General features: G+C 39.9%; 1 protein-coding gene across 3 annotated transcripts in view; it reads right to left on the bottom strand.

The window, feature by feature from the left end:
* The window catches only part of ZNF521 (zinc finger protein 521), a 333618-nt gene that overhangs the window by 30587 nt on the left and 275821 nt on the right, over window positions 1–27210 (bottom strand). For all 3 annotated transcript variants that reach the window (XM_044294192.1, XM_044294191.1, XM_044294190.1), the window contains 2 exons: window positions 22931–23062; window positions 16783–16898 (listed from right to left, as the gene is read on the bottom strand). In XM_044294192.1, coding sequence (XP_044150127.1) covers window positions 16783–16898; window positions 22931–23062 — 248 coding nt within the window. The remainder of the gene's footprint in view (window positions 1–16782; window positions 16899–22930; window positions 23063–27210) is intronic.

The following is a 27210-nucleotide window of genomic DNA, read 5'->3' as shown; positions in this document are numbered from 1 at the left end:
TGAAGGCAGTGCATAAATGTATCATTTAAAATGTTGTAAACACAAAGGTTTCTTTCCACCAAAAAGGGTGCAGGGAGATGATAAATTATCATTATGGGCAGCTTTAGATTAGCTAGTATCACCTATATATACTGTAGATAACACATGAGTCACCAGGCGACATGCCAGCTTATCTACTCCCTCCTGACCTCCCTCCTATAGAAGACAATGGGGTCATCCCCTGTCCACTTTTTCTATGGCCCATGGTGGCTGCTGTACAGCAAATCTCTAAATATTGTTAATAACTGCTCAGGCAAGATGGCCTCCCTATAATCATGTTCAGGATTTTTTAAAAAATCAATAAAAATAAAATAAAAACTGATTTGAAAAACGTATATATGTCACTATATTGTTTTAACTGGCAGAAAAAATGAATTTAGGTAACACATTCCCTTTAACATTTTCAATTCAGTCATAAAAAACCTGAGGTTTTTCTTCCTTTTTTAAACAATCTTATAGAAAAAACACCTTGATAGGCTTACAGCCATTTAGAATACTACTAGCTTCACTGACAGGTCGGACTAGACAGTACTGTAGATACATCCACATATTTACAGCTGTTATGGGGTTATGAAATTGTGAAACGGAATCCTTTGCCAATAAACCAGCTTTTGTTCACTTCATCCACTTTCTTCAGTGATCTCCTACTGTTTAATCTTGCACTGGAATAATCAAGTTACAGCAGATGTAGCAATAGCCTTTTACTTTTTCCCCTATAAATATCTAGCCTAACGCATTATTTATATACAGTATGACGGATCTCTTTTACTATTATCCCTCAGAAAGCAGGGGGGGGGCTGTCTAGAAAGCTGGCCCCGACATAAAGACATGGAATAAGCAATGCTAAATAATGCTGCACAAAGTTGCAGACAGTTCGGCTAGAGGCCAGAAAATGAATCCAATTTTTCATTCTGTCATAAATATTTCAGTGCAAACGTTCCTGATTTGCTGCAACTGTGGTTAAGCAAAGGGCCTCCATGTGAATATTAAAATACAAAGAAAAGGAGAAAAATGTGCAAAACAAAAAAAAAAGGATAGCAGCTAATTAATTTCTTATCATTTTGTGGAGCAGAAAAAAAAATTAGAAATATTAAACAGTGGAGCATCACGACACAAACAAGCAAAGAAAAAAAACATTTATCCTGCTCTTCGTTTGACAGTTTCTCATAAAATATCTGCAGTCCATCTATCTTTTAGTACTTCAGGCTCCTCTGGAGAGCAGAAAATAGTAGTTTAAAGCTCACTTCAGTGCCAGTCTGCAGGAGATTGCTTTCCACAGGACTCCTGCTGATGGAGGCCTAGGGGAAGAGGCCTAGGAGTTATTCAATCAGCTCAAGACTCTGGGGCGGCTGGGGGTCCTTTGAGGGCTGATTATAAAGCTGCCCTCCTGTTGCCAGCCTCAGAACAGAACAAAATGAGCAGCCTCTTGCTGAGCGGATTCTGCAAGAAGGAATTTCACCTGTCATGGAGTTTGTCAGAATTTCAGGATTTATCTTTGTGCAAAATTAATAAAACACCAGCCCGGATTCCAGGCTAACTACTCAGCTGTGTCATCTCATAGTGATCTTTCACCTAAAAAGACCGAGGAACCAAGATAAAGTCATCCCTGCCCTACTTAAACCAGGAACTTTTGCAATGTTGCCAGCAGTGCTGAAAAAAAAACCCTCGTACTTGAAAGTTCAGTCAAGAACACAGACTGTGTGATCCTTTTCTATCTAGGATAGAAACAATCCAGTTTCTAAGGCTCTCGATGCTTCTTTATTTTCTGTTCAGATTCCTAACTACCCAATTTCCTTAAATACATAATCGTTCTTTTCTATGTATATACTTAATTGTACAGCGGTAGACCAAAACATAAATTATAAAGAAAGTGATACAGAACTGAAATAATAATGATGAGAATCATAATAGTAGTAGTAGCAGTCAGAAAAAATACTATTAACTGCTCATGCTGTTACTTTATGTTGGAAACTAAATTTAGAAAATACAATTATGTTGTTTTTAAGTCCAACATAGACTGCTGATCATTTCATAATAAATCTTTATAATGCATGAGGCTCCTTTTCAGAGCTCCAAATGCATTGCTCATAAATCCATAGAGTTAAATAGCAGAATATTGGCTACATGCAGCCACCCATAGGGGGAGCTTCTGAGTATACTGATTCATTAAAGGGTTTTTGGGGTAGTTAGCTACTGATGGTCTATCCACAGAATTGGTCATTGATATACGATTGGTTAGGGTCAGGCACCTGGCACTCCCACCAATCAGTTGTGTTGTGCAGCCATCGGCAACGAGAACTATACAAGCGGACAAGACTCGATCCACGGTGTAGTTTCTAGTGCCTGTGTTCTGGAGGTCAGCTCCTATTCACCCATGCACAGCCACTACATAGTGGAGAGAACTTCCATCTCTGGGGATTTGGGTGTCATAAACCCATTGATCTGATTGTGATGATCCATTCTGAGGATAGGCCTTCAATATCTAAGTACCAGAAAACCCTTTTAATGAGTTAAATAAGTAAGAAATATGCAATAAGCTCCCCAGCTATCACTGATGGAGACTGGAGCTCTGCTTTGTAAAAACAGAACTCCTTAAAAATATATCATAAATCAGGTTTCTTGGTTACAACATCCTGAGATTTTGAGATTAGATCTGGGGATGAAATTATATAATGAGATGTATATGAGCCTGTTGACCAGTTTTTATATTTACTGTATACAGGGGTTAAAGAAACAAATCAAGTGGCCCTTAAGCATAGCAATCAAGAAATGTATCACCGGTGAATATCTTGTGCTGTATGAGTTTCTAATGAAAACCTAAATAAAGTCTTAAATTCTTATGTCCCTTATTGAATTCCCAAAGTTTTGCTGCAGCCAGGCTTTGTCCACTTGGCTACAGCAAAGATGTCAATGACTCACGCAGTGGTCATGTGCTGTTGACATTGGTGCAGTCAGGTAAGCAAATCCTGCCATTTCCAGTGGTCCCGTTTTTGGTGTAACTGGACAACCCCATTAAAGTACTGATCTGCCCATCCTTGCATCTATAGCAAGACACGCTAATTTCAGTTTATACACAGGTTATTATACCAGTGACTTTCCTGCTTAAACTATAGACTTAGAAGCAGTTTCATTTGGAGGTATCACCGACTCACTACACAAGCAAGGCGAAGGTCTGGAAAAATTTTGGGTTGTAGTTACATGAAAGTTAGATCCCAGTGCTGTCAAATGTCTGCTAGCCCACCAAATCGTGGACAGACAACTGCAGAGGGCAGATCATTATAGTTAGTCCTATTTCAATTTTTGTCTGTAGAGCTATAAACAAACATTTTATAAGAACAAAATGTAACGTTGATTTAAAAAAAAAAAATTTTCTTAATTTTCCACACCAATAGTGTTGAACGAATTGTTCAAACACTTTGTCTTAATGCTGTCCGGAGACCTGTCTCTGTGGAGACAAAATTTGTTTCAGCCGAAGTCGTGCAAGACTTTGGTGAATGAATTCAGTAATCACTTCTGCATCTTTAAAAACATTTTAAAATAGCAATCTAAAAAGACATATCTCAGATGGAAATGGCTCAAACGGGTGCTAAATGTGCAACAGGATCCATTTTTTTTTTTTACAGGACCCTCTAAACAACTGTATCCTGTGCATAACTGATGCACAGGATATGTTTTTTTTTTATGTTCTTCTGATGAATGTGACCTGCCCCTTAATGGATGTGTTTCTAAAGAAAAACATGCAAAATAAAGTGAAAGGATAGAAAAACATTCCTCACTGCAACCCAAAAGTCATAAAAACCACATACAATTTGAGAAAAATACAGTCACATTAACAGTTATCAATGTCTTCATGTAAACGGTAAGAAAAACACACATTCAGAGTTACTGACTCATGTATATTAGTTCTCTTTACTGCCAACAAGCACAAGAAATTTCTATGCAGAATAAAACATCCCACAGTGTGATGGCATGCAGTGAAACCAGGACATAGGAGATATAGGGTGCTCTCAGCAGGTCCCTGCAGAAATGCATTAACTCCACATGAAAATAAGCAAGTCCCATAGCAACCATCATGAATTATAACTGAACCCATGACGCCAAGGTCTGAGTGCTAATCTCACATATGCTTTGCCAATGCTGTTAGAAAGAAAATATGATGAATCTGTTGTAAAGTAAGGCAGGAAAATGCAATTTATAGATTGGACAAACATAGAAATTGGTGGTATGGTGCATCTAATAAAGGGTCATTATAATTGCCTAAAACCACCACACAATTTTTTTAATCTCCTATTTTTAAAAACATATATAAGCAGCTCTGCTGGAAAGCCCCCAACTTGGACAATACAATGTTGGCAATATTTTTGAATTTATCTATGGACATGTACTTGTTGTATATCAATTATTCTGTTCCTACATCTAGATGGGAAATCTAGAGAACAGGCTTCTTCTAGATAGATCTGAATATATAATAAGGTGGTCTGCACTAGAAATGACCTGAAATTTACATTTGGTACAGCTGGATTTTGCTGCTGGGTTTGCAGAAAAAAAATTACTTTTTATATTGTAATGGGCAAAACCTGAAATCTAGAAGAAATCTACAAACTATTGGATGCTGCATTTTTTTTTCAAAATCTTCAAGGAGCTGTATAATCCCTTTACACTTACACTACTTTGTTGAGGACAAATATTCTGTGTGGAATCCACACTGAAAACTTGCAATAAATTCTGTATGTCACATTGGAATGAATTAGGAGTTATGCATATCTCCATTGGAGACCACGTTGCACCTTTTGTCAAAAATTCCAGGAAACAAGGAAGCATGCTGCTATTTTAATCTTGTAAAATGACAGACACCATAACAGAAACCTGATGTATCCCATTATAGTCATTAGGTTCTCGTGGACACCATTGGTGTCCATAGAATAGAATTTGAGTACCACACCAATTAATACATGTACAGGTCCTTCTAAAAAAATTAGCATATTGTGATAAAGTTCATTATTTTCTGTAATGTACTGATAAACATTAGACTTTCATATATTTTAGATTCATTACACACCAACTGAAGTAGTTCAAGCCTTTTATTGTTTTAATATTGATGATTTTGGCATACAGCTCACGAAAACCCAAATTTCCTATCTAAAAAAATTAGCATATTTCATCCGACCAATAAAAGAAAAGTGTTTTTAATACAAAAAAAGTCAACCTTCAAATAATTATGTTCAGTTATGCACTCAATACTTGGTCGGGAATCCTTTTGCAGAAATGACTGCTTCAATGCGGCGTGGCATGGAGGCAATCAGCCTGTGGCACTGCTGAGGTGTTATGGAGGCCCAGGATGCTTTGATAGCGGCCTTAAGCTCATCCAGAGTGTTGGGTCTTGCGTCTCTCAACTTTCTCTTCCCAATATCCCACAGATTCTCTATAGGGTTCAGGTCAGGAGAGTTGGCAGGCCAATTGAGCACAGTAATACCATGGTCAGTAAACCATTTACCAGTGGTTTTGGCACTGTGAGCAGGTGCCAGGTCGTGCTGAAAAATGAAATCTTCATCTCCATAAAGCTTTTCAGCAGATGGAAGCATGAAGTGCTCCAAAATCTCCTGATAGCTAGCTGCATTGACCCTGCCCTTGATAAAACACAGTGGACCAACACCAGCAGCTGACATGGCACCCCAGACCATCACTGACTGTGGGTACTTGACACTGGACTTCAGGCATTTTGGCATTTCCCTCTCCCCAGTCTTCCTGCAGACTCTGGCACCTTGATTTCCGAATGACATGCAACAGTCCAGTGCTGCTTCTCTGTAGCCCAGGTCAGGCGCTTCTGCCGCTGTTTCTGGTTCAAAAGTGGCTTGACCTGGGGAATGCGGCACCTGTAGCCCATTTCCTGCACACGCCTGTACACGGTGGCTCTGGATGTTCCTACTCCAGACTCAGTCCACTGCTTCCGCAGGTCCCCCAAGGTCTGGAATCGGTCCTTCTCCACAATCTTCCTCAGGGTCCCGTCACCTCTTCTCGTTGTGCAGCGTTTTCTGCCACACTTTTTCCTTCCCACAGACTTCCCACTGAGGTGCCTTGATACAGCACTCTGGGAACAGCCTATTCGTTCAGAAATTTCTTTCTGTGTCTTACCCTCTTGCTTGAGGGTGTCAATGATGGCCTTCTGGACAGCAGTCAGGTCGGCAGTCTTACCCATGATTGCGGTTTTGAGTAATGAACCAGGCTGGGAGTTTTTAAAAGCCTCAGGAATCTTTTGCAGGTGTTTAGAGTTAATTAGTTGATTCAGATGATTAGGTTAATAGCTCGTTTTGAGAACCTTTTCATGATATGCAAATTTTTTTAGATAGGAAATTTGGGTTTTTATGAGCTGTATGCCAAAATCATCAATATTAAAACAATAAAAGGCTTGAACTACTTCAGTTGGTGTGTAATGAATCTAAAATATATGAAAGTCTAATGTTTATCAGTACATTACAGAAAATAATGAACTTTATCACAATATGCTAATTTTTTTAGAAGGACCTGTATTTATTACCCCATGCAATGCTGCAGCTCCAATAAGCTTTTATCAAGCTTGAAGATGTGGAAGATAGAGCGCTACCTCAACCTCTGTTTGCATGAGGTGGAGGTCTCTGGACTTGCTCCTGCAAGGCTACGCCTTTCTATAGTATCTTGTCCAGTGCTGCTAAACTCTTTTAAGGTGATTTGGTGTTCATCATATACTCCAAAGTACAGCACTCAACCAAATGCATGTATAGGTGCTTGTCTTCTTACCCCCACCTCCCCCCACCACCACCAACAGGCAATCACAATTTAGTTATCCAAGGAAAGATGTCACTCCATTTGGATGCAGCCAAATAGTCATGTTTTCTAGTGCAGCTTTGGAAGCCAAAATCAGGAGAGGATCGTAAAATGATAAAAAAAAAAAAAAAGTAGGACATCTCTTCCTTTTTTAAATTCAGTCCTGGTTTTGGCTTCTAAGACTGCATCAGGAAACCTGACCATGTGGCTGTACCACTTGTTCACTGCTTTAGTAGCGTCACACCGTGTGCAGCAAGTATGCAATGTTTTGGGCCGTAATTTTGAGCCCCTTCATCAAGCAGAGCATGGTGTCACGTCAGGGATGTGAACTAAGCTTTTTCTAGGTTTCAAAACGTTGTCTGAGATTATGCTGAATCAGTCTGGCTGCAATTACTCATAAAACAGTTTCTAATGATAATCCAAGACTGTTACAACAATAGAAAACATTAATTGGAAACTTTTGAATGAAATGAATGGGACACTTGCAGACATTTCTACAAGAAAATTGCCAAGTGTGAACATACCCTTACAGGTAAATTGAGTCTGTCATTCTATTCTATGGCCTAAATACCAAGAATAGACTGCTATGGTTGGATAATACAGGGAAAATATCTTGCACAAATTTTAGTAAAAACCAGAACAATTCACAGCGAAAATTGACAGCCATCAATGCATGTTTTTTACCGTTAAAGAAACAGCTTTCAAAGAAATATAAATGTTCTGTACTCCATAAAAGTCCATATTCTCTCCTCCCACAATCCCTGTAATGGCAGTGCCTGTTTGCTTCTTTGCAGCCATTTAAAATTACATGGTTTAAAGGATTATTTTACCCTGCCTATTCAGTGGAAGCTTAAGACCTTAGTTTTATTTTCTTGTTCTAAATGAAGACACCGCAAGCATTGCTTTTAAGCACAATTCATCTTCCCTGCAACATTTCAGCCTTTTAGAGGAAACTCAGCGTTCTCCATCTCTTTCTGGCTTGCTTCCTCTTAAACTCTGGAGCCCTACTAGGTATAGCTTCAGGGCAGAAAGGATGTTACACGCTGTGCCGAGCTGCAAATACTCCAATAAAAGATAGCGCTGTGAATTCCTTGTATGTTCAGGTTGAGACTGGTGCTGCCTGATTGAACAAACTCAATCAAGAGAAGACAATCAATATTTCTCAAGATATGCAGCAGTCGACAGTTTCATTCAGATGTCCAAATTATCAAATGCGAGGCTACATCTGGTTACTGCTGAAATTATTATTATTATATTTTCTTTTTAACTAATAAAAATGTTCTTGTTGCTTCTAAGTCATTTGACATTCTCAATATGTGCTGCCAATGGCCCAATCTGCTGATCTGCTGAAGCAAAAGCAAAATTTGTGTTGTTTAAAAAAGCAGGAAAATGCAGGATTCTTTGTACCATGAGGGCAACAGGGAATTTGCACCAGGGCTGCATCTGCCATGAGGCGAGATAAGCATCTTGCATCAGGCGGCAGCCGACCAGCCTCTAGGGGGGGTGGCAGATTGTGGCATGGGCACAGGAGCCCACGGCTCCCATCCCTGCTGTTCAGCCTAACAAACCGCAGACCTGTAGGCCTGAATCCTATGAGGCAGTAGAATGGCCCAGGAAGTTGTGATGACATCATCCTGTGTGGGGTAAGGTGGCACAATGACAGGGTCATGAATGCCTGTGTCAGAACACAGGTGTTCGTGATCATGTCATTGTGCCACAAGAGACCAAGCACAGGAGATCAGTGTAATGTTGTTGAGCCTTCTTGCACCAGGACACAGCAACTCAGGCTGGAAGAAAAGAGAACAGGAGTCAGGTGAATATTTAGATTTTTTTTAATATGTGGGGTCACTACAAGCTGGAGCAATACTGAGGGGGTGGCATTACAGGCTGGAGCACTACAGTGGGGCGGCATTACAGACAGGCCTGAGTACTACAGGCTGGAGCACTACAGGGGTAGCACTACAGGCTGGAGCACTTTGGATTGAGACATTACAGTCTAGAGCACTACGGGGGGGGGGGGGGGGGGGGTGATCATTCGCTGGCAGGCTGTAGATGTTAAAATAATCGCATCAGAAAGGTATATCAGACGCTGTTTTGTTAACAGCGTCTGATATACCTGCTACCTGGTCCTCTGGTGGTCCCTTTTGCTTGGATCGACCACCAGAGGACACAGGCAGCTCCAAGTAGCACCAATCACCACACTACACTACACCCCCCCTGTCACTTATTAACCCCTTATTAACCCCTGATCACCCCATATAGACTCCCTGATCACCCCCCTGTCATTGATCACCCCCCTGTAAGGCTCCATTCAGACGTCCGTATGTGTTTTGTGGATCCGCAAAACACGGACACCGGCAATGTGCTTTCCGCATTTTGCGGATCCGCACATTGCCAGAGCTATATATAAAATGCCTTTTCTTGTCTGCAATTGCGGACAAGAATAGGACATGTTCTATATTTTTGCGGAACGGAAGTGCGGGCCCGGAAGTGCAGATCCGCAATTCCGGATCCGAGCGGGACAAAGTCTGTCCCCATAGAAATGAATGGGTCCGCAATTCCGTTTCACAAAATGCGGAACAGAATTGCGGACGTGTCAATGGGGCCTAAGGGTCCCTTATCACCACCAGTTAGTTAGCTACTTTTTGCCACAAGTTGGCGGAAACTTTTTTGTTTGTTTGTTTTTTGTTTTTTCTTACAAAGTCTCATATTCCACTAACTTGTGCCAAAAAATAAAATCTTACATGAACTCACCATACCCCTCACGGAATCCAAATGCGTAAAAATGCCCTGTGAAATCCTAAAGGTACTCATTGGAATTTGGGCCCCTTCGCGCATCTTGGCTGCAAGAAAAATGTGTCACACATGTGGTATCGCCGTACTCAGGAGAAGTAGGGCAATGTGTTTTGGGGTGTATTTTTACATATACCCATGCTGGGTGAGAGAAATATCTCTGTAAATTGACAACTTTGTATAAAAAAATGAAAAAAGTTGTCATTTACAGAGATATTTCTCACACACAGGATGGGTATGTGTAAAAAGACACCCCAAAACACATTGCCCTACTTCTCCTGAGTACGGCAATACCACATGTGTGACACTTTTTTGCAGCCTAGGTGCGCAAAGGGGCCGAAAGTCCAACGAGTACCTTTAGGCTTTACAGGGTTGCTCACAATTTAGCCCCGCCCAAAACGCCAGAACAGTAAACACACCCCACAAATGACCCCATTTCGAAAAGTAGACACCCCAAGGTATTCACTGAGGGGCATAGTGAGTCCGTGGGAGATTTTTTTTTTGCCAGAAGTTAGCAGAAATGGAAACTTTTTTTATTATTTTTTTTCCTCAGAAAGTGTCATTTTCCGCTAACGTGTGAATTTTTTTTATCATACATGAAATCACCATGCCCCTCCGCGAATACTTTGGGGTGTCTTCTTTCTAAAATGGGGTCATTTGGGGGGTATTTATACTATCCTGGCATTCTAGCACCTCAAGAAACATGACAGGTGCTCAGAAAGTCAGAGCTGCTTCAAAATGCGGAAATTCACATTTTTGTACCATAGTTTGTAAACGCTATAACTTTTGCGCAAACCAATAAATATACACTTATTGTATTTTTTTTTATCAAACACATGTAGCACAATAAATTCTGACAGAAACTTGTATAGAAATGTAATTATACTTGAACAATTTTACCAGAAAAAGTTAAAAATACACTTTTTGCGGTCTATTTTGACTAATATCAGAAAAACGAAAACTCTCAGCAGCAATCAAATTCCACCAAAAGAAAGCTGTATTTGTGAGAAGAAAAGGAGGTAAAATTCATTTGGGTGCCAAGTTGCATGACCAAGCAATAAATCGTTAAAATTGTGAAGTGCCGATTTGTAAAAAACGGCCTGGTCACTAGGGGGGTATAAACCTGTGGTCCTTAAGTGGTTAAAAATATGGACACTACAAGGAGCATTATAAAGCATTATAACACTGACGGCACTGGAGTGAAGCTTAAAACTGCAGTTGGACATTATAAATACTGGGGCCCATGGGAGGGGCTTTATAAATACTATGGCTACTACAAGGGGCATTATAAATACTGGAGCCACTATAGGGGCATTATACAGGTGAAACTCGAAAAATTAGAATATCATGCAAAGTTCATTTATTTCAGTAATGCAACTTTAAAGGTGAAACTTATATATGAGATAGACTTATTACAAAGAGAGATATTTCAAGCCTTTATTTGTTATAATTTGTTATTATTTGTTATAATTTGGATGATTATGGCTTACAGCTTATGAAACCCCAAAGTCACAATCTCAGGTATCCTTTGCTCAGGGGGTATGGATTAATTAGCTGACTAGAGTGTGACACTTTGAGCCTAGAATATTGAACCTTTTCACAATATTCTAATTTTAAGTTGCATTACTGAAATAAATAAACTTGTGCACGATATTCTAATTTTTCGATTTTCACCTGTAATTACTGAGGCACTGCAGTGGGCCTTATTACTACTATGGGCTCTATAGTACACAAGGCCTTGGTACTGCTGGGGCACTACAGGGGGACCTTATTGCTACTGGGGGCACTATAATGACATTACTAGAATTAGGGGTACTGTGGGGGCATTATTATTGAGCACAAAATGGAGGCCACTGCTGCTAATGGGGGCACTCTTGGGGTGTATTATCACTATTGGTGGCACTGTTGGGGGCACTATTACTAACAAGGGTACTCTGGGAGAGAAGTAATACTATTGGTGGGACTTTGGGTAGCACTATTACTATGGGAGGACTATCTATCTGCTGCTATTATATCATTCAGAATAATGGAAAAGTGAGGGACCCAATATGTCTGTATGTCAAACTCTGCAGAGACGTGATGCAGCTGAAAGTAGTAATCCACACGATCTGGTCTGTATGGAGAAGTTGATAAAAAAGAGATCTACATCAGAGATGACATCAATAGGTATGTGCTACTGTATTTTGCTTTGTGTTATGTAGTGCTGTATGTAACATCCATCCAATTATGTCTTTAACAATATGGCTTGGGGGGAGGGGAAGGGGCACCATTTAAAATTTTCCCTCAGGCAGCACAAAGGCTAGTTGTGCCCCTGATTAGCACCCTTAGCAATCCTCAGGTGGTGATAAAGCAGCTGAATTCAAATGACATTTGTCTAAACTTTAGGGAACCACTGTTTTATAAAAATTTTCATTATTAATTATTACAGATGAGGTCCAGGCCTCATCATAAACCTAGATCATCCTCCGGCAGTCCACGGCACCTAAACAGAAGTCTACGGCAGCCCTGACCAATGCCTACTTTCGTAAAAGTGACGAGGGAGGTGTAAAAATGCCACTTGCGACTATTTTTTCAAAAGGGGCAAACACTCAATTTGCATCCTAAAGGGGACATTAAACAAGGAAGCGTCCAGCCTTGGTGTTCAATGCTGGACATTTATTTTACGTGAAATGTTAGCATTATTGTGACTACAAGGGGTTAAATCTATGACTATGCTTTGTTTAAAAAAATTACATTATTTTCTATGTAACTTGAAACTCCATGAACATCAACCTTGGCGGCATTGCGTGCTGTACAAGAGATGTCTTAATCTTAAAATCTAATTAAATCTAATTGAAACTAGAATAAAATAAAATAAAAAAAATAGGAGGGGTGCTAAACCATAAATAGCAAGGATACAGTGCTACAGTATAATAGTTAGGGTCTTCTCATCTAAGATTACGTACATTTCTTTATACACACACACATCTATCTATCTATCTACAAAGTATATATAGACAGGCTGAGGAGAATGTACATTTGCTGTCAACCTAAATGTGGACACAACATCCTAAAATTCAACTAAGTCATACAGGGTAACAAAATAACAGAAAGCAAATAAAAAATGAAACGACACACTGAACTACAGAAGTTTTTTATTACAGCTAGGACCCTGCAGGAAAAATAAAGGGGAAAAAATAACGGTTTATTACAGATTTTGACATGTTGGCTGATAGAATCCTCCACAAAACACGGAGACTGGCTATAAAGCCATCACTTTTACTCATCATAGAGCCTTGTTCGCAAACTTCTATGTCATTGATAACCTCAAATTACCTCCGGACCATAATAAACTCACAGTAGAAAAGTGTATAATGTTCTATGTATCAACTGGGATGAATGGAAGATAAATTAAATAGAAAGGCAAGGTGAAAAGAAACAGTCAAAAAAATTGTAGCTTATGACGCTACGTTTGTGAATATCCGAGACCTACTAAAAGGAAACCCCACTGACTACAATTGAACTGATACAGAACTTGGCCTATTATTTCATAATGTCAAAGTGATGCAGCCTAAAATACTATTCTAGACAGCTACTCATCGAATTATTAGGAGTTATATTACATTCTTCAGACAAAGTTTTGGTTAGCTATTTTTATTACAGCTTTGAAGATTCACTGCTCAGAAATACACATAACATACTATAACAACACACAAATTACTTTTAACATCACATAAATACATGATCTACAATAGTGTTGCTCAAACTGTGAGGCGCCCAAGAGGTGTTGGTGAGGAGCCTGAGAGTTATTGGGAAGTGATTTTTACAGACGTGATTATATGCTGTTAAGGCCAGCACTGTATTTAGAGTTTTTGCTGCCCTAGCCACGTTTAGTGCTCACATCCCTTTTACTTCTGCTACACCTGTCTATTGACTTGAGGGTATATAGTAGTTACATAAAATGATTATGACCATGCAGTAAAAAATGCTGCTGAAAACGCACTTGGTTTTAACATAATTGCTGTGGCTTTGCAATGTGGTTATTGGCCATGCAATTTATACAAGTGAAATACATTATGTTACATTTTTAACTTGAAAAAAATGCATGCCAAATAACCACATCACAAAACGGCAGCAAATCCAGTAAAACTGAGTGCTATTTTAGAAGCCTTTTTAAAATGCAATGTTGACGGTGTGATCAAAAACATCTCATGTAAATATACCCTTATAAACTGCCAGTAAAATATAAACTTAGAGCACAAGTCCAAAGCCATCTCAGGCCATGGATGGTGCAAGCTATGGTTGGAAAAATCAGCTCTGATTTTCCCTCAGAATTCATTCACTTAAGAAAAACAAACGGGATGTAGATATCTACTGTGCATGGTCTGAATAAAAATGTGACCATGTCCACAGGCCAGAGCACAAACTAGCTTAAATTCATTTCTCTGAATGAGCCCTAACTCTTGCTACGAGTATGGCCACCTTTACACTGTAGCTGCTCCTTTTTTTGTTTTTTAGTTATACTAAGGAGCCTTACTACTTTGGTGTCAGTGTGTGGATTATGGAATGGTCTGCTGTTTGACAGACAGAGAAATCCTCTCTCCTGTTTGGCAATGTACATATGGGTCATATACTGGCCTCGCCTTTCCCCTCATCTGACTTCTCTGATGTCTCCTTATCAGTTACTTTTATTAACTGTAGCACAACGTCAGGGGATTTAATTCTTACCCTGCCTTCCTGCAGAGAATACTGTTGCATTAGCTGTGGGTAAGCAGTGTGAGGGGTAAATCTCCTGACCTGTACCTACAATAAACTGAAATTAAGGAGACCTGCCAAATAGCTCTGGTAAGCAGCACTAAGGTAAAAGAATCAACATAAACCATTTTCTCTGTGACATGCTGCCCCCTCCTTCTAGATGCCCTAGGAACATGCTCTTATGAACCTTGTTGTAAATACATTCCTGGCTAAGGCCTTTCTCTGGTTGCTTACTCTCCACAGGAATAGCATTAAAATGAAAGTAAAAGCACTTCTTACATTGCTAAGTCAGATAATGTTAAAGCCAATGAAATGCCTTTCCAGCAGCAGAGATCCACATATAACCACTTATCAACCAACCATCAACAACTAGGGTTTCCATCACTAGTAAGGCCCACCTCGTATTTTGAGAGGCACTGATCTACACCATAAGGCTGGGTTCAGACCTCAGCGTACTGACCTGAGCGCTGTGTATGCGCGATTCTCCGGCGTCTCACATACGCGGCTCCAGTAGTATGCGAACGCCCATTGTCGCGCGTTCCCGATGAAGTCTATGTACGGGAACGCACGACAAGATGCCCCAAAGAAGCTCCTGTACTTCTTGGGGCGTCAGGCGTTTTACAGCGTGATCGTACGCGCTGTAAAACGCTCAGGTGAGAACTATTCCCATAGGGAATCATTGGTTCTTGCCTGTTGAGCGTTTTACAGCGCGTAGGAACGCGCTGTAAAACGCTCAGGTCTGAACCCAGCCTAAGACAAAAGGTGAAAAGTGGGTCAGACATAATTGCTAACTGCAAGGTACTAGCCTACCAAAGATATGTTTCAATTGTCTAGTTGCCAGGTAGATTACAAGTCGTTATGAATTATCAACTGTTTACATTCCTGAATTTAATTTTTTTCGCAGGATTTGTATGGGGCCTTCCACGATCTGCAAAATGATGGGTCTTGCTAGAGTGCCCTCATCTCCTCACTTAAAGAATAGTTGTCATTTCCTTTTCCATAAATGAATAGTACAGGCACATATAGCATATTTTGTCATATATCTTATCAGAGAAAGATTCTTCCTTATTCTCTTATTAGCCCCTCTACACTCACTCTCAATTCCCTGCCAGGATCTGTATTCCGTGTGGAGGGCTTGTCTGCTCACTGAAGGATTAGATCATACTACAAAGAAGTCTATGGAATAGGGAGGGTGAGGTGGAGGAAGAGAAAGGAGGTGGTACTAGAGACAGCAGAGGCAGAGAGACTCACCCAGAGAGGCCGCTGCTGGCTTGTGAGTCATTCACTGTCTTATTTAACAGTTGGATTCACATATAAACTGCTCAGTTCTACTGTGTAATTGTCGCTATTACTGCTGCTTCTGAGGATGTGCTACAGAGATTTAGGGATCCTGAACCCCTGTTTATCCATGTGTTTCGGCAGACATGATTTCAGCTAGTCTGCACCCACCAATGCAGAGAAAAACTGAGACTTAGGGCTCATTAACTGTATGGCCGTGGGCTTCCGATCCGTGCCTCCACTCCACAAAAAGATAGGATGTGTCCTATCTTTTGCCTCATTTTGGTTTGCGGATTGACTTGCATGGGTCCGCATCCACAGCACGGTGTTCACACGCGTCCTATGTTTTGGGGAGTGGAGACACGGATCGGAAGCCCATGGAAACACTCTTCAATCAAGATGACTGAGGTGAGTATGTATATTTTTTGCCACCATTTCAGGAAAAAAAGATTAGTTACCACGAAGCGAGAGGAAATTCGTCTTTATAGCGAATGACATTTTTCCTGAAGTTCGGATAGAAGTCAATTCATTTGGCTTCGATTCGCTCAACACTAGTATGAAACTAATAAAATTCCAAAAAGTTAATCTGAGAATATGGTTGTGCGATCATAATAATCACTCCATTGAAGATTCTGCATATTAAGGGTATGCGTGCACGATTTTTAAAATCCACCAAAAAAATTCAGAGTGGACTGCACGTGTTTTTTTTTGGTGCACTTTTTGATGTATTTTTTCAATGTGTTTCTTTTTAAACCAATAGGTGTTTCCTTCAATACAAAATATCATTTTCAGTCACAAGTGTTTTATTTTTGACGCTTCCCATTCCTTTCAAAGGGAGATTCAATGCGGATTTCGCCCCAAGATAGTGCACAATGCTTCTTCTTCCCAAATTGAAAAAAAAGCAAGTGCTGCTTCTCATTGAAGTGAATGGGAGAATGTTTTGTAGTGTTTTTGGAGCTGCTTTTGATGATTAGAACGCCTACATGTATGTAGAAAATGTACAAAACAATTTAAAACAATTCAAGTCATATGAGAAGAATTAAAAAATGGCATGTACTACGAAGAGTAAAATCATGATGCTAAAATTCTCATGGATATTGGTTTTCATTGCTCATCTTAATACAACAAACACATTACCTGCAGCTCAGTCTGGAAAAAGAATTTCTGTGGGCATTGTGTGCAGTCATAGATCTTGTCCTCTTGTCCATGAGCCGAAAAAATATGCTGCTGCAATTTATTTGCTTGAACAAATACTAAAAGAGAGAGAAATATCAGCTGAATATGGTATACACATAATAATTTGGTAAGCAGTGACTCGAACCATCTTATTTACTGATAACAAAATATTGGATCTATTGGATCTATTGCTTAGGTGATATAGTACATAACCTTAGTGGTAACCCAGATCATAGTACATGGAATGCAAAACTAAATGGTTGCATATTGGGAACTTTAGACTGAGGATATGCTGCCATCTTGGCCGTGGCGCAATGTCAAAGACTGCTATGTAGCAGTGCAGCCATTGAACAGAAGGGGGTGCAGCACTCATTTTGTGAGGTAGCATGGACCAACCACGTAACAACTGAACAATAGACTGGACATTATCCACTGACACAGCAGAAAACAGTTCTGAATGCTGCCCTGCTAGGCTGCCGGGGAACACATGCATGCCCAGGGGTCAACAGGTTTCACAGGCAGTGTTCTCTCAATGGGTAATAGAGCATAAATGGTTTTGGAGTGTGATTATGAGTGGTGGCAATAAGTGGTATTGTTCTGGTGAGGGCCTTGCAGTGGATCTTGTGTTTTTCTTCCAGATATGTTTTCATCAGTGGCCCCCAACCAGGTTTCTCAGGTAGACAGAGAACAGAAAGGTCACTTTTACAGTAGGGATGGCAGTGATATCAACCTGCTCATAGGTCTTTGGCCAAATAATCAACATATCTCAACCAGAATCTAGTTCCGGGCAAGAATTATACAGTGCTTTGGGGGTAGGAATAGATGCAAGAGTTTTCTGAGACTGATAATTGTTGAGTAATTCCTCCATGGTAATACAGTTAGGAATAAATGATAAAATATAATTACTATTGAACAGTCATATATTCTGGTCACATTTATGTCGATCCATCGGCCATATAGTATTCATGCCATGAAGACTCACAAGAGTCTCTGAACAAGCCATTAAACATACACTTCCATGGTTAATGTGCACAAGACGTATTATGATTTTATTTCTATGCATTGATCACTATGGTAGATGCATTTAATATTCAGGATCATGTATATATCCTCTGAACAAGATGCAATAAATAACTACATGAGTAAACATGAGAACAATTACATGAAAAAGTTATAAAATTGTATCCTGTAGAGATACTCCAGGGCAGATATAATAAAATGGGAAATCACTGGGTTCTCTTTGGACACATTCAGATCAGCTAAGCTTACACAGAGAATGCAGGGGTTTCAATAATACAAACATGTTCAATTTTAATGACTACAAAACAAGGCCCTAAGAATGTGTAACACTTTACCTGGGAGACATGTTATTAATAATTAAATTGTATATGCCACAGGCAGAATTTGGGTTGGCAGCACTGACTTCTGATGGATGCTTGGTGCACTGTGACCTAAAAAAAAAGTTTGTGCGTAGAATATGTATCATTGCGGAGAACATTGATTAAGGATGCTAGCGCTCGACTCTGACTCCAGTCTTAATATTAAAATGATTCTCATTATAAGCCAGCTTAAAAAATTAGGATATTGTTTGGTGACTTAAACATTTTAATTACATTTTCTCATTAGACTAGAACCACTAATGAGAAAAAAAATGCAACAAGTTTTAAACTACATATTTTTCAATCTTGCTTAGATGAACAGACTTACTTCTAACAGATAGCATGATAGTCAAGCAATAATTGATGATGTTTTTGTGCTAGATGGTGCTAGAGCATGGCCTATGCATATGCTGGATCCACCTTTAAAAGGGCTGTAATTATATAATTTTACATTCCCTTAGATCAGTGGTCTGCAACCTGTAGCTCTCCAATGGTTGTACATCTACAAATCTTACCATATCCTGTCAGAACACATTGGGAATTGTAGTTTCATAACTGCTGGAGAGCCTCAGGTTGCCTTAGATGCCTCAGAAGTTTTTTTTTTTATTCCGTAGCAGTCATTTTTATATCAGGGATGTATGGGTTATGATCACTGGGGTTGGGGCTAGAAGCTACGGTGTGCTAAGACCATGCAGTGCGTGACGTGAAGAGACTCAGGCCTCGGGATCACATGACCATTGGGACCGGAGCATGAAGCAACATTGCGGCTCCCTGATCTGTATACACAGAGCTTGAAAAGAGTGAAAGAAGGTGATAAGACATTCTTCAGATACATAAATGAAAAAAGGAAACTAAAACAAGGAATTACAAAATTAAAAACTAAAGAAGGAAGGTATATGGAAGAAGATAAAGAACTAGCTGACTGCCTCAATGAATACTTCTGTTTAGTTTTTACAAAGGAAAATGAAGGAACAGGACCTCAGTTAGGGGAAGGAATACTAATGAATCTTTTGATGCATGTGTCTTTACAGAGGAAGAGGTTCTAAGTCAGCTGTCTAAAATGAATACAAATAAGTCACAGGGGCCTGATGGGATAACCCAAAGCTATTAAAAGAGCTTAGCGGTCAACTAGCAAAACCATTAACAGATTTATTTAACCAATCACTGGTAACAGGAGTCGTCACAAAAGATTGGAAATTAGCAAATGTTGTGCCCATTCACAAGAAAGGTAGTAGGGAGGAATCGGGCAACTATAGGCCAGAAAGCCTGACATCAATACTGGGGAAATTAATGGAAACCATACTTAAGGAGAGAATTGTGGAACATCTAAAATCCCATGGATTGAAAGATGAAAAACAGCATGGGTTTACTTCAGGGAGATCATGTCAAACTAATCTTATTGATTTTTTTGATTGGGTGACTAAAATAATAGATGGAGGAGGTGCAGTAGACATCGCTTATCTAGACTTTAATAAGGCTTTTGATACTGTCCCACATAGAAGGCTTATCAATAAATTGCAGTCTTTGTGCTTGGACTCCCATATTGTTGAATGGATTAGCCAGTGGCTAAGGGACAGACAACAGAGGGTTGTAGTCAATGGAGTATATTCAGACCAAGGTCCTTGTTACCAGTGGGGTACCTCAGGGATCTGTTCTGGGACCCATATTGTTTAATATCTTTATCAGCGAAATTGCAGAAGGCCTCAATGGTAAGGTGTGTCTTTTTGCTGATGACACAGAGATTTGTAACAGGGTTGATGTTCCTGGAGTCATACACCAAATGTAAAAGGATTTATGAAAACTAGAGGAATGGTAAAAAATCAGGCAACTAAAATTTAATGTTGATAAGTGCAAGATAATGCACCTGGGGCGTAAAAACCCAAGAGCAGAATATAAAATCAGTGATACAGTCCTAACCTCAGTATCTGAGGAAAGGGATTTAGGGGTCATTATTTCAGAAGACTTAAAGGTAGGCAGACATCGTCATAGAGCAGCAGGAAATGCTAGCAGAATGCTTGGGTGTATAGGGAGAGGCATTACCAGTAGAAAGAGGGAGGTGCTCATGCCGCTCTACAGAGCACTAGTGAGACCTCATTTGGAGTATTGTGCTCAGTACTGGAGACCATATCTACAGAAGGATATTGATACTTTGGAGAGAGTTCAGAGAAGAGCTACTAAACTGGTACATGGATTGCAGGATAAAACTTACCAGGAAAGATTAAAGGACCTTAACATATATAGCTTGGAAGAAAGACGAGACAGAGGGGATATGATAGAAACTTTTAAATACATAAAGGGAATCAACAAGGTAAAAGAGTAGAGAATATTTAAAAGAAGAAAAACTGCTACAAGAGGACATAGTTTTAAATTAGAGGGGCAAAGGTTTAAAAGTAATATCAGGAAGTATTATATTACTGAGAGAGTAGTGGATGCATGGAATAGCCTTCCTGCAGAAGTGGTAGCTGCAAATACAGTGAAGGAGTTTAAGCATGCATGGGATAGGCATAAGGCCATCCTTCATATAAGATGGGCCAAGGGCTATCCATAGTATTGAGTATATTGGGCAGACTAGATGGGCCAAATGGTTCTTATCTGCCGACACATTCTAGGTTGTTGAGCGTGTGTACAGAGTAATAGGGAAGGCAAGGGCGATGAAAATCGGTCCCCACCTTCTCTGTGGGGAGCGCTTCTGTCACTGACAATAGGCTCCCAACTCCAGCAGCTGCAGGAGTATTGTGCAGCTGCGATCTCTGCAAGGACGTTTAGACATCCATGGAGAGATATGAGGCGACCGTTCAGATGAATATAGTCTGAAAGGGGTCGACAAACAGTCAAATGACAACGATATCTGAGATTAAAAAAATATATATATATCTTCACATGTCTTATAGTACCAAAAAACCAAACCCAATACCCTGCAATTCACTTGTAGAACTACGACACATGAAGGTTTATAAAAATGGAAAAAGAGCTTCAAGAAAAGACATAAGCGAAAACAGGAAGATTTTATAGATTTTATAACTGAGCAGCAGCATCTGTAAACATTACTACAACAGCAAAAATCAGGCAAAAAAAATCTCAACGCATTTACCGTAAAATAAAGCATTTAAAAACACATAAGATATCACAGGGGTGATGCTTTATAACCTGTGCAATAAGCCCCACAGTAGCTTATTAGAGCATTACGAGTGTTGTCAATAAGAAAATCAATTTCACCAAAGGATTTCTAGCCCTCTGCAGTATTAAAGAATTGACATATTGGATTGAAGGCATAACTCCTATGCAGAAGGAAGAATTTCAGGAGGGTGTGGAGTAGTCGCTAGAGATGGCTGCAGGATTCTTTTGAGAATATCTACACACTGACGATTGCCTTTATTACTGCAGGAAATGTAGACTTTCCACCTATTGGGCTCACAATAGGCTTTGCGTAGGTGCAAAAAAACTGAAATTATGTTTGCTGAGGGCAAGCGCCGTCTTATCTGCAGCTTTTTTCCTACATGGTGTAGTAATGAAATCTGCAGTTCATTTAATCTCTGTGTTAGGTATCTTATTCTCAGCTCTCACACCATAGACATGTTATTGCTAGGTTCAACACTAGATGTCGCTGTCTGAGCAGCTCTTCCCTTGGCAAACTTCATGAGGCAATAATAACCATAATGAAGGGTCACACTTGCATCACTTTAACTGGTAAAATGAGATAATAAATTGTTGTTTTAGTAATTCTGTACTTCTAGTCTTGTTTAGATGGAATACTCTCACTGGTTATATTGGCTCAGATAGTTTAAAGAAATTAGGATTTTTAAAAATAGCTTACATGTTGTGTTTTGCACAGATGTAGCAGAGCTGTGTTATTTCTGCATCGTGATAAGGCACTGAATTTTGATGGAAACACGATAAAGCATTAAAGGGGTCGTCTCCCTTCACAAACGGCGTTTATCATGTAGAGAAAGTGAATACCAGGCACTTACTAATGTATTGTAATTGTCTATGTTGCCTCCTTTGCTGGCTGGATTCATTTTTCCATCACATTATACACTGCTCGTATCCAGATGTTACAGACACCACTGCAGCACAGATAGGAGCTGGCCGGGACAGGTGCTGCTGCGCATGTGTGCCTATGTGCACTCCAACAGTCCCGGCCACCAGAGAGGTCAGCGCTTTTTCCTATAGTGTGCAAGCACGGCCACTGCTGCTGGACTGCAGGGTGGTCGTAATCCCTGGAAACGAGCAGTGTATAATGTGATGGAAAAATGAATCAAGCCTGCAAAGGAGGCAATATGGCTAACAATACATTAGTAAATGCCTCGTATTAACTTTCCCTACATGATAAATGCCATTTCCTGAAGTTGGACCGTCATATGGGATCTGTATGCTTACAAGTCAGGAGCAGTGTCTTTAGTCATTGTAATTGCATCTCCATGAATGTTCTGGTGGTCCCAGCATGGTGCAATGACATTGTGTATAACTAAGTGACCACTGTAGCCAATCACTGGCCTCAGTGGTCACATGTCATACATGCTAGCATCACCGCTGGACGTTAATGAGAACTGGGCTATAAAACAGTACAGTAAGAACGCCAATGGATGTGTCAAAATGTAAAGTACATCGATAAGAGGGAAGAGGACACCCTGCATCGACTGCTAGGTCATTGGTGAAAGAAGACGCCTAATTTTATTTTAGGATTAACCCTTGTTGTGTACATAATGAGAAGAACATTCTAGTACATTTACCTGTAAAACAGACGGGGCACTTAAATGTGCCTCCCATTCCTTCAAAGCTGTGTTCAATAAGATGACACTGGAGTTTTGCTGGGGAGTCAAATGACTGGCTGCAGAGCTTACACTCATGGTTCAGACCTTCATCTGTGAAAAAACAGAGGTGACATAAATTACATGAAATAATCCCAAGAGACATTAAACATAAGAGCAAAATAAAGCAATAAACATGATTTCTGGAGATGAGATGTTGCTCCAGGAAATTATTCTGGAGCTAAGATGGAATTTTTCCTCTTATAGACGGCAATTGACATCTATCGCATGGGGGGTTGCCCATGGAGTAGGAATATTAGCTGGACTTTATGGACCTGTGTTTTATTGCAAGCTTATCATCTATGTTAGTCATGTGATACTGGTTTAGACAGAATGTGTGGATATGCTATAGTGTAGCATTCAATACGCTAAAGAGGTTTCTCATAAGTGAACCTCAGGAGGTGACACTGTTTCTCACGGAATAGACCAAGGCTATGCTCCACGGGAAATAAGTATGCAAATCACCCAAACCAGAGATTCTTCCAAAAGTTACAGTGACCCATTTGTGAACAGACTTTGCTAGGTCTTTTCAATGAGAACCAATATTCCCCGAGCTGCATCCAACTCATCTCAACCAGTACCCTCTGTATGCCACTGATTTGATGGAATCTATGAGAACGTGGTGTGCTGACTTACATGGCAAGATATTCTATAGGAGTGTCTATATCACCATACAGAGTCCTAAGTATGCATATAAGACTCAGGACATGTTATTTATGATATTACCAGGTATAAATAGAAGGTTTAGAGGATCCGTACTTTACATTAAACTATGCATACTATTTCAGCTTTGAGGATTTCTTCACTTAAAAACAACATTTAGAATGTCAACTTCTTAATTGTTCAGTTGTCTCTGCCAAAGATACCTATTTATAATAATATTAACCGTTGGCGCTGAAGAGAAGTAGTTAATCTCACTGTAAGCACTTGGCAAAACAGTTTAATAGCCCATCCACCAATATGTTCCTTTAACTACCGTAGCGCACATGACACAAATGTTGTAAACGTAATGGTATCTGCCTCATCAAGCTGTCATTTCCACTAAGCTGCATTGCTTTGCTTTCTCTATTTGCAACCAAAGACGAAATAGCATGTTGGCAGAGGCAGGCCTTGATGGTGACTATATGCGGTTCAGACTTTTTAATGTTGAGGCCTTCATGGTCAATCACATGTATAACTTGTATCCCTGAACACTGTACGCAGACAAAAATGATGACACAACTGATAAGTGCTTCTGTGTTACAATCATCTGTATATTTCACATACCCCTGTGGTATCCAGTGTGTTGTACATGGTTACAGGACAAGTATTACATTTTAGAAGAAGTAATAGAGTACATATGTTGTGCTAAGTCCCAATATAAGATGGTACTATAGTGTGCAGTCTACCGCAAAAAAAAACTATAGCATGTGGTCAACACCACTTTAAGCCAGGTTTGTGTGGTTCACATTTCTACACTGTCTTGGCCAACATTGGAGTGAGCAGACCACAGCTGGGCAGGAGGGAGGTCTCGCACATGCAGTGTCCCAGGTGGGGTGGGTACTAATGCTGAGGCTAATACCAGGCTAGGTGGGTACTACTGCTGAGGCTAGTACCAGGCTGTTGCAATTGACTCCCAGTACTGAAAAGGGTCCTGGGTTTGGATGGTAACATCATTGGCTATAATGCTTTGTGATCTCTAGGATAATTATGCCAAGCGCATTGTGAGAGGTGCGTGTCTCCAGCCTCACCAGCTCCTGAGGCAACCAGAGCCTGTGCGTACTACCCTACACTGATGGACTGTTAACCAGGGCAGGTGACTGCTATCTACAATAAGCTCCTGCACATATATGTATAGTGAATATATATCTCTATCTTTCCACAATGGGGTGACTGCTCGGGAGATCCCTATCTTTGCTGTTTACAGTGCATGTCACTGATACTACCACAGACGCTAGCTCTGTAGACTATGGGTAGTGTGGTTGACAGCATGCTATTATGGTACCCCATATAAAGTCTGTCGTCCCACAATGTATTCCACTCTGAGTGCCATTATCCAAGCATCCCAATCTGAAAACCGACACCCAAGTATTGCCATCTAATGACCAGTACTCAAGCATCCCCTTTTCATGACCAGTATCGAAGTTACTGTGTTGGGTCAGTGTACATTTCACTCAGTTAGGCCTCTTTCACAGGTTTTTTTTTTCGTTTTGCGGAAAAAAATGGAATGTATCTCCGTTCCGTGCAAAGATAGAACATGTCCTATATTTCGCAGCAAATCACGTTCCGTGGCTCCATTAAAGTCAATGGGTCCGCAAAAAAACCTGAATGCATATGGAAATGCATCCGTATGTCTTCCGTATCCGTTCAGTTTTTTGTGGAACCCCTCTATTGAAAATGTTATGCCCAGCCCAATTTGTTCTATGTAATTACTATATACTGTATATGCCATACGGAAAAACGGAACAACGGATTCGTGAAAAATGGACCGCAAAACACTGAAATAGCCATACGGTAGTGTGAAAGAGGCCTTATCATGTAACTAGGTTTTACGACAGTTCACAGCTATACCAAATCCAAGTTCATTTTTAACAAGTCTTTAACACAAGTCCTGAGGGCTGCAGATATTTCATTCTCAGATATTCATAATTTAAGCAAATCTGGATATTATTGAATGATAAATATGCACAAATATAAGTGCTAGACTGTGGGAATAAAAAGAAAAAAAAATGATATCCAAGCATATGTCACTGCCATCATGTTGATGCAGCAAAGATTATCCTTCTAAGGTTCATATGAAGTACAGATATTTCCCGATAAAAGAAACACATGCATTAATCATACATTAAACCCCATGTGCCTGATCTACACTATAGTCTTGGCAGAAACCCAGTCCAATGAGAAGTTATATTATAGTAATATATAAATGTGGATTCCTGTGTTAGTATAACAAAATAGTCCATACAATATGGGCATAACTCACAGTTACACAGGACTTCTTCCCCTGTGGTCCTGGTTGGTACACAAGATGACTTTGGTACCACAATAATAAGGATTAAGAATATGACCACTATCATTATTTGTAGAGATTAGTGAATTCCGCTTATGAAATTCGTTCACGCTTTGTTTACTGGTAAAAGGTGAATTGCGTTATGGATTCCATTACCACGGACTATAACGCAATTCTATGACGGAATGCATAACGGAATGCCTTTAGAGGCATTCCATTAATCATTCCGTCATAATAGAAGTCTATGGCCTGAATAACGGATCTGTCCCGTTTCTGTTATGCCGGAGAGGACTCCCCTGCATTGTGTCATTTTAATATTTCATGTGCTTTTAACCTTGACATATATAAGTGTAGACAATACGTACAGTATAGCAAATGTAATGCCTGACCCCACAACATCCATAGACTCTCTAAGCACCTGTCACTCCTAACTGTATGATATACATGATCACATATGAAGAAAAAGCTCCCAGTTACTTTACAGTCACCACCACCACCGTTTTAGAATTTAGATCAGGTTAACAGTTCTTTTTTTCAGACAGGTCTGCAAGCTTAAGAGAACATCAAATCTGCATTATGACTGCTGGGGCTGCCTGGGGCACTCCAATGATGCTATCACAATTACAAGCCGAATCTAAACCATTTCAGGAAAGCGTCAGGGTTGGGGATATCTTCTGCAAAATGACATCTAGATTTTCACATGGCTCAACCCAAACATAATCTATACAAGCTGAAAATGAATATGTTGATTTTAATAAGATAAACAGTGTCAGCATGGCATAATCTCAGCACAGACTTCTCAGCTCTATGCTGGGTGGGAGGGGTGAACATGTATTTTTAGCATATTTCTACAGATTTTTTTGACATTGTCAAATCTTTTGACATCTCCCATCTTAAAGAGAGTTTTATGGTTTGGGCATTGAACATAAGCGTCGTTTAGAACTACATCTAACCTCAACATGATTTTATGTTACTGGACCAAACCATAAAGGAAAACGGTCACCTCTAAAATATTTTTTTGACAGTAAGTATACTGCCATGGAGGGTAGATTTCCTTAATAAGAAAAAGATTTTTCTTGTAAAAATCCAGTCCACTAATCCTGAGAAAGGCTTCTTTTTATATTTATGCATCGGTGTATCATGGGCAGGGCTGCTCCATTTGGTGCACCATCACTCCACCATTAACACCGCCCAGCGCCCCCTTCTTGTTTGA

Source organism: Bufo gargarizans, chromosome 5, assembly GCF_014858855.1.
Source record: "Bufo gargarizans isolate SCDJY-AF-19 chromosome 5, ASM1485885v1, whole genome shotgun sequence".
Taxonomy (NCBI): Eukaryota; Metazoa; Chordata; class Amphibia; order Anura; family Bufonidae; genus Bufo; species Bufo gargarizans.
The sequence above is the reverse complement of the archived record's forward strand: the minus strand, read 5'-3'. Positions and strand labels throughout refer to the sequence as shown.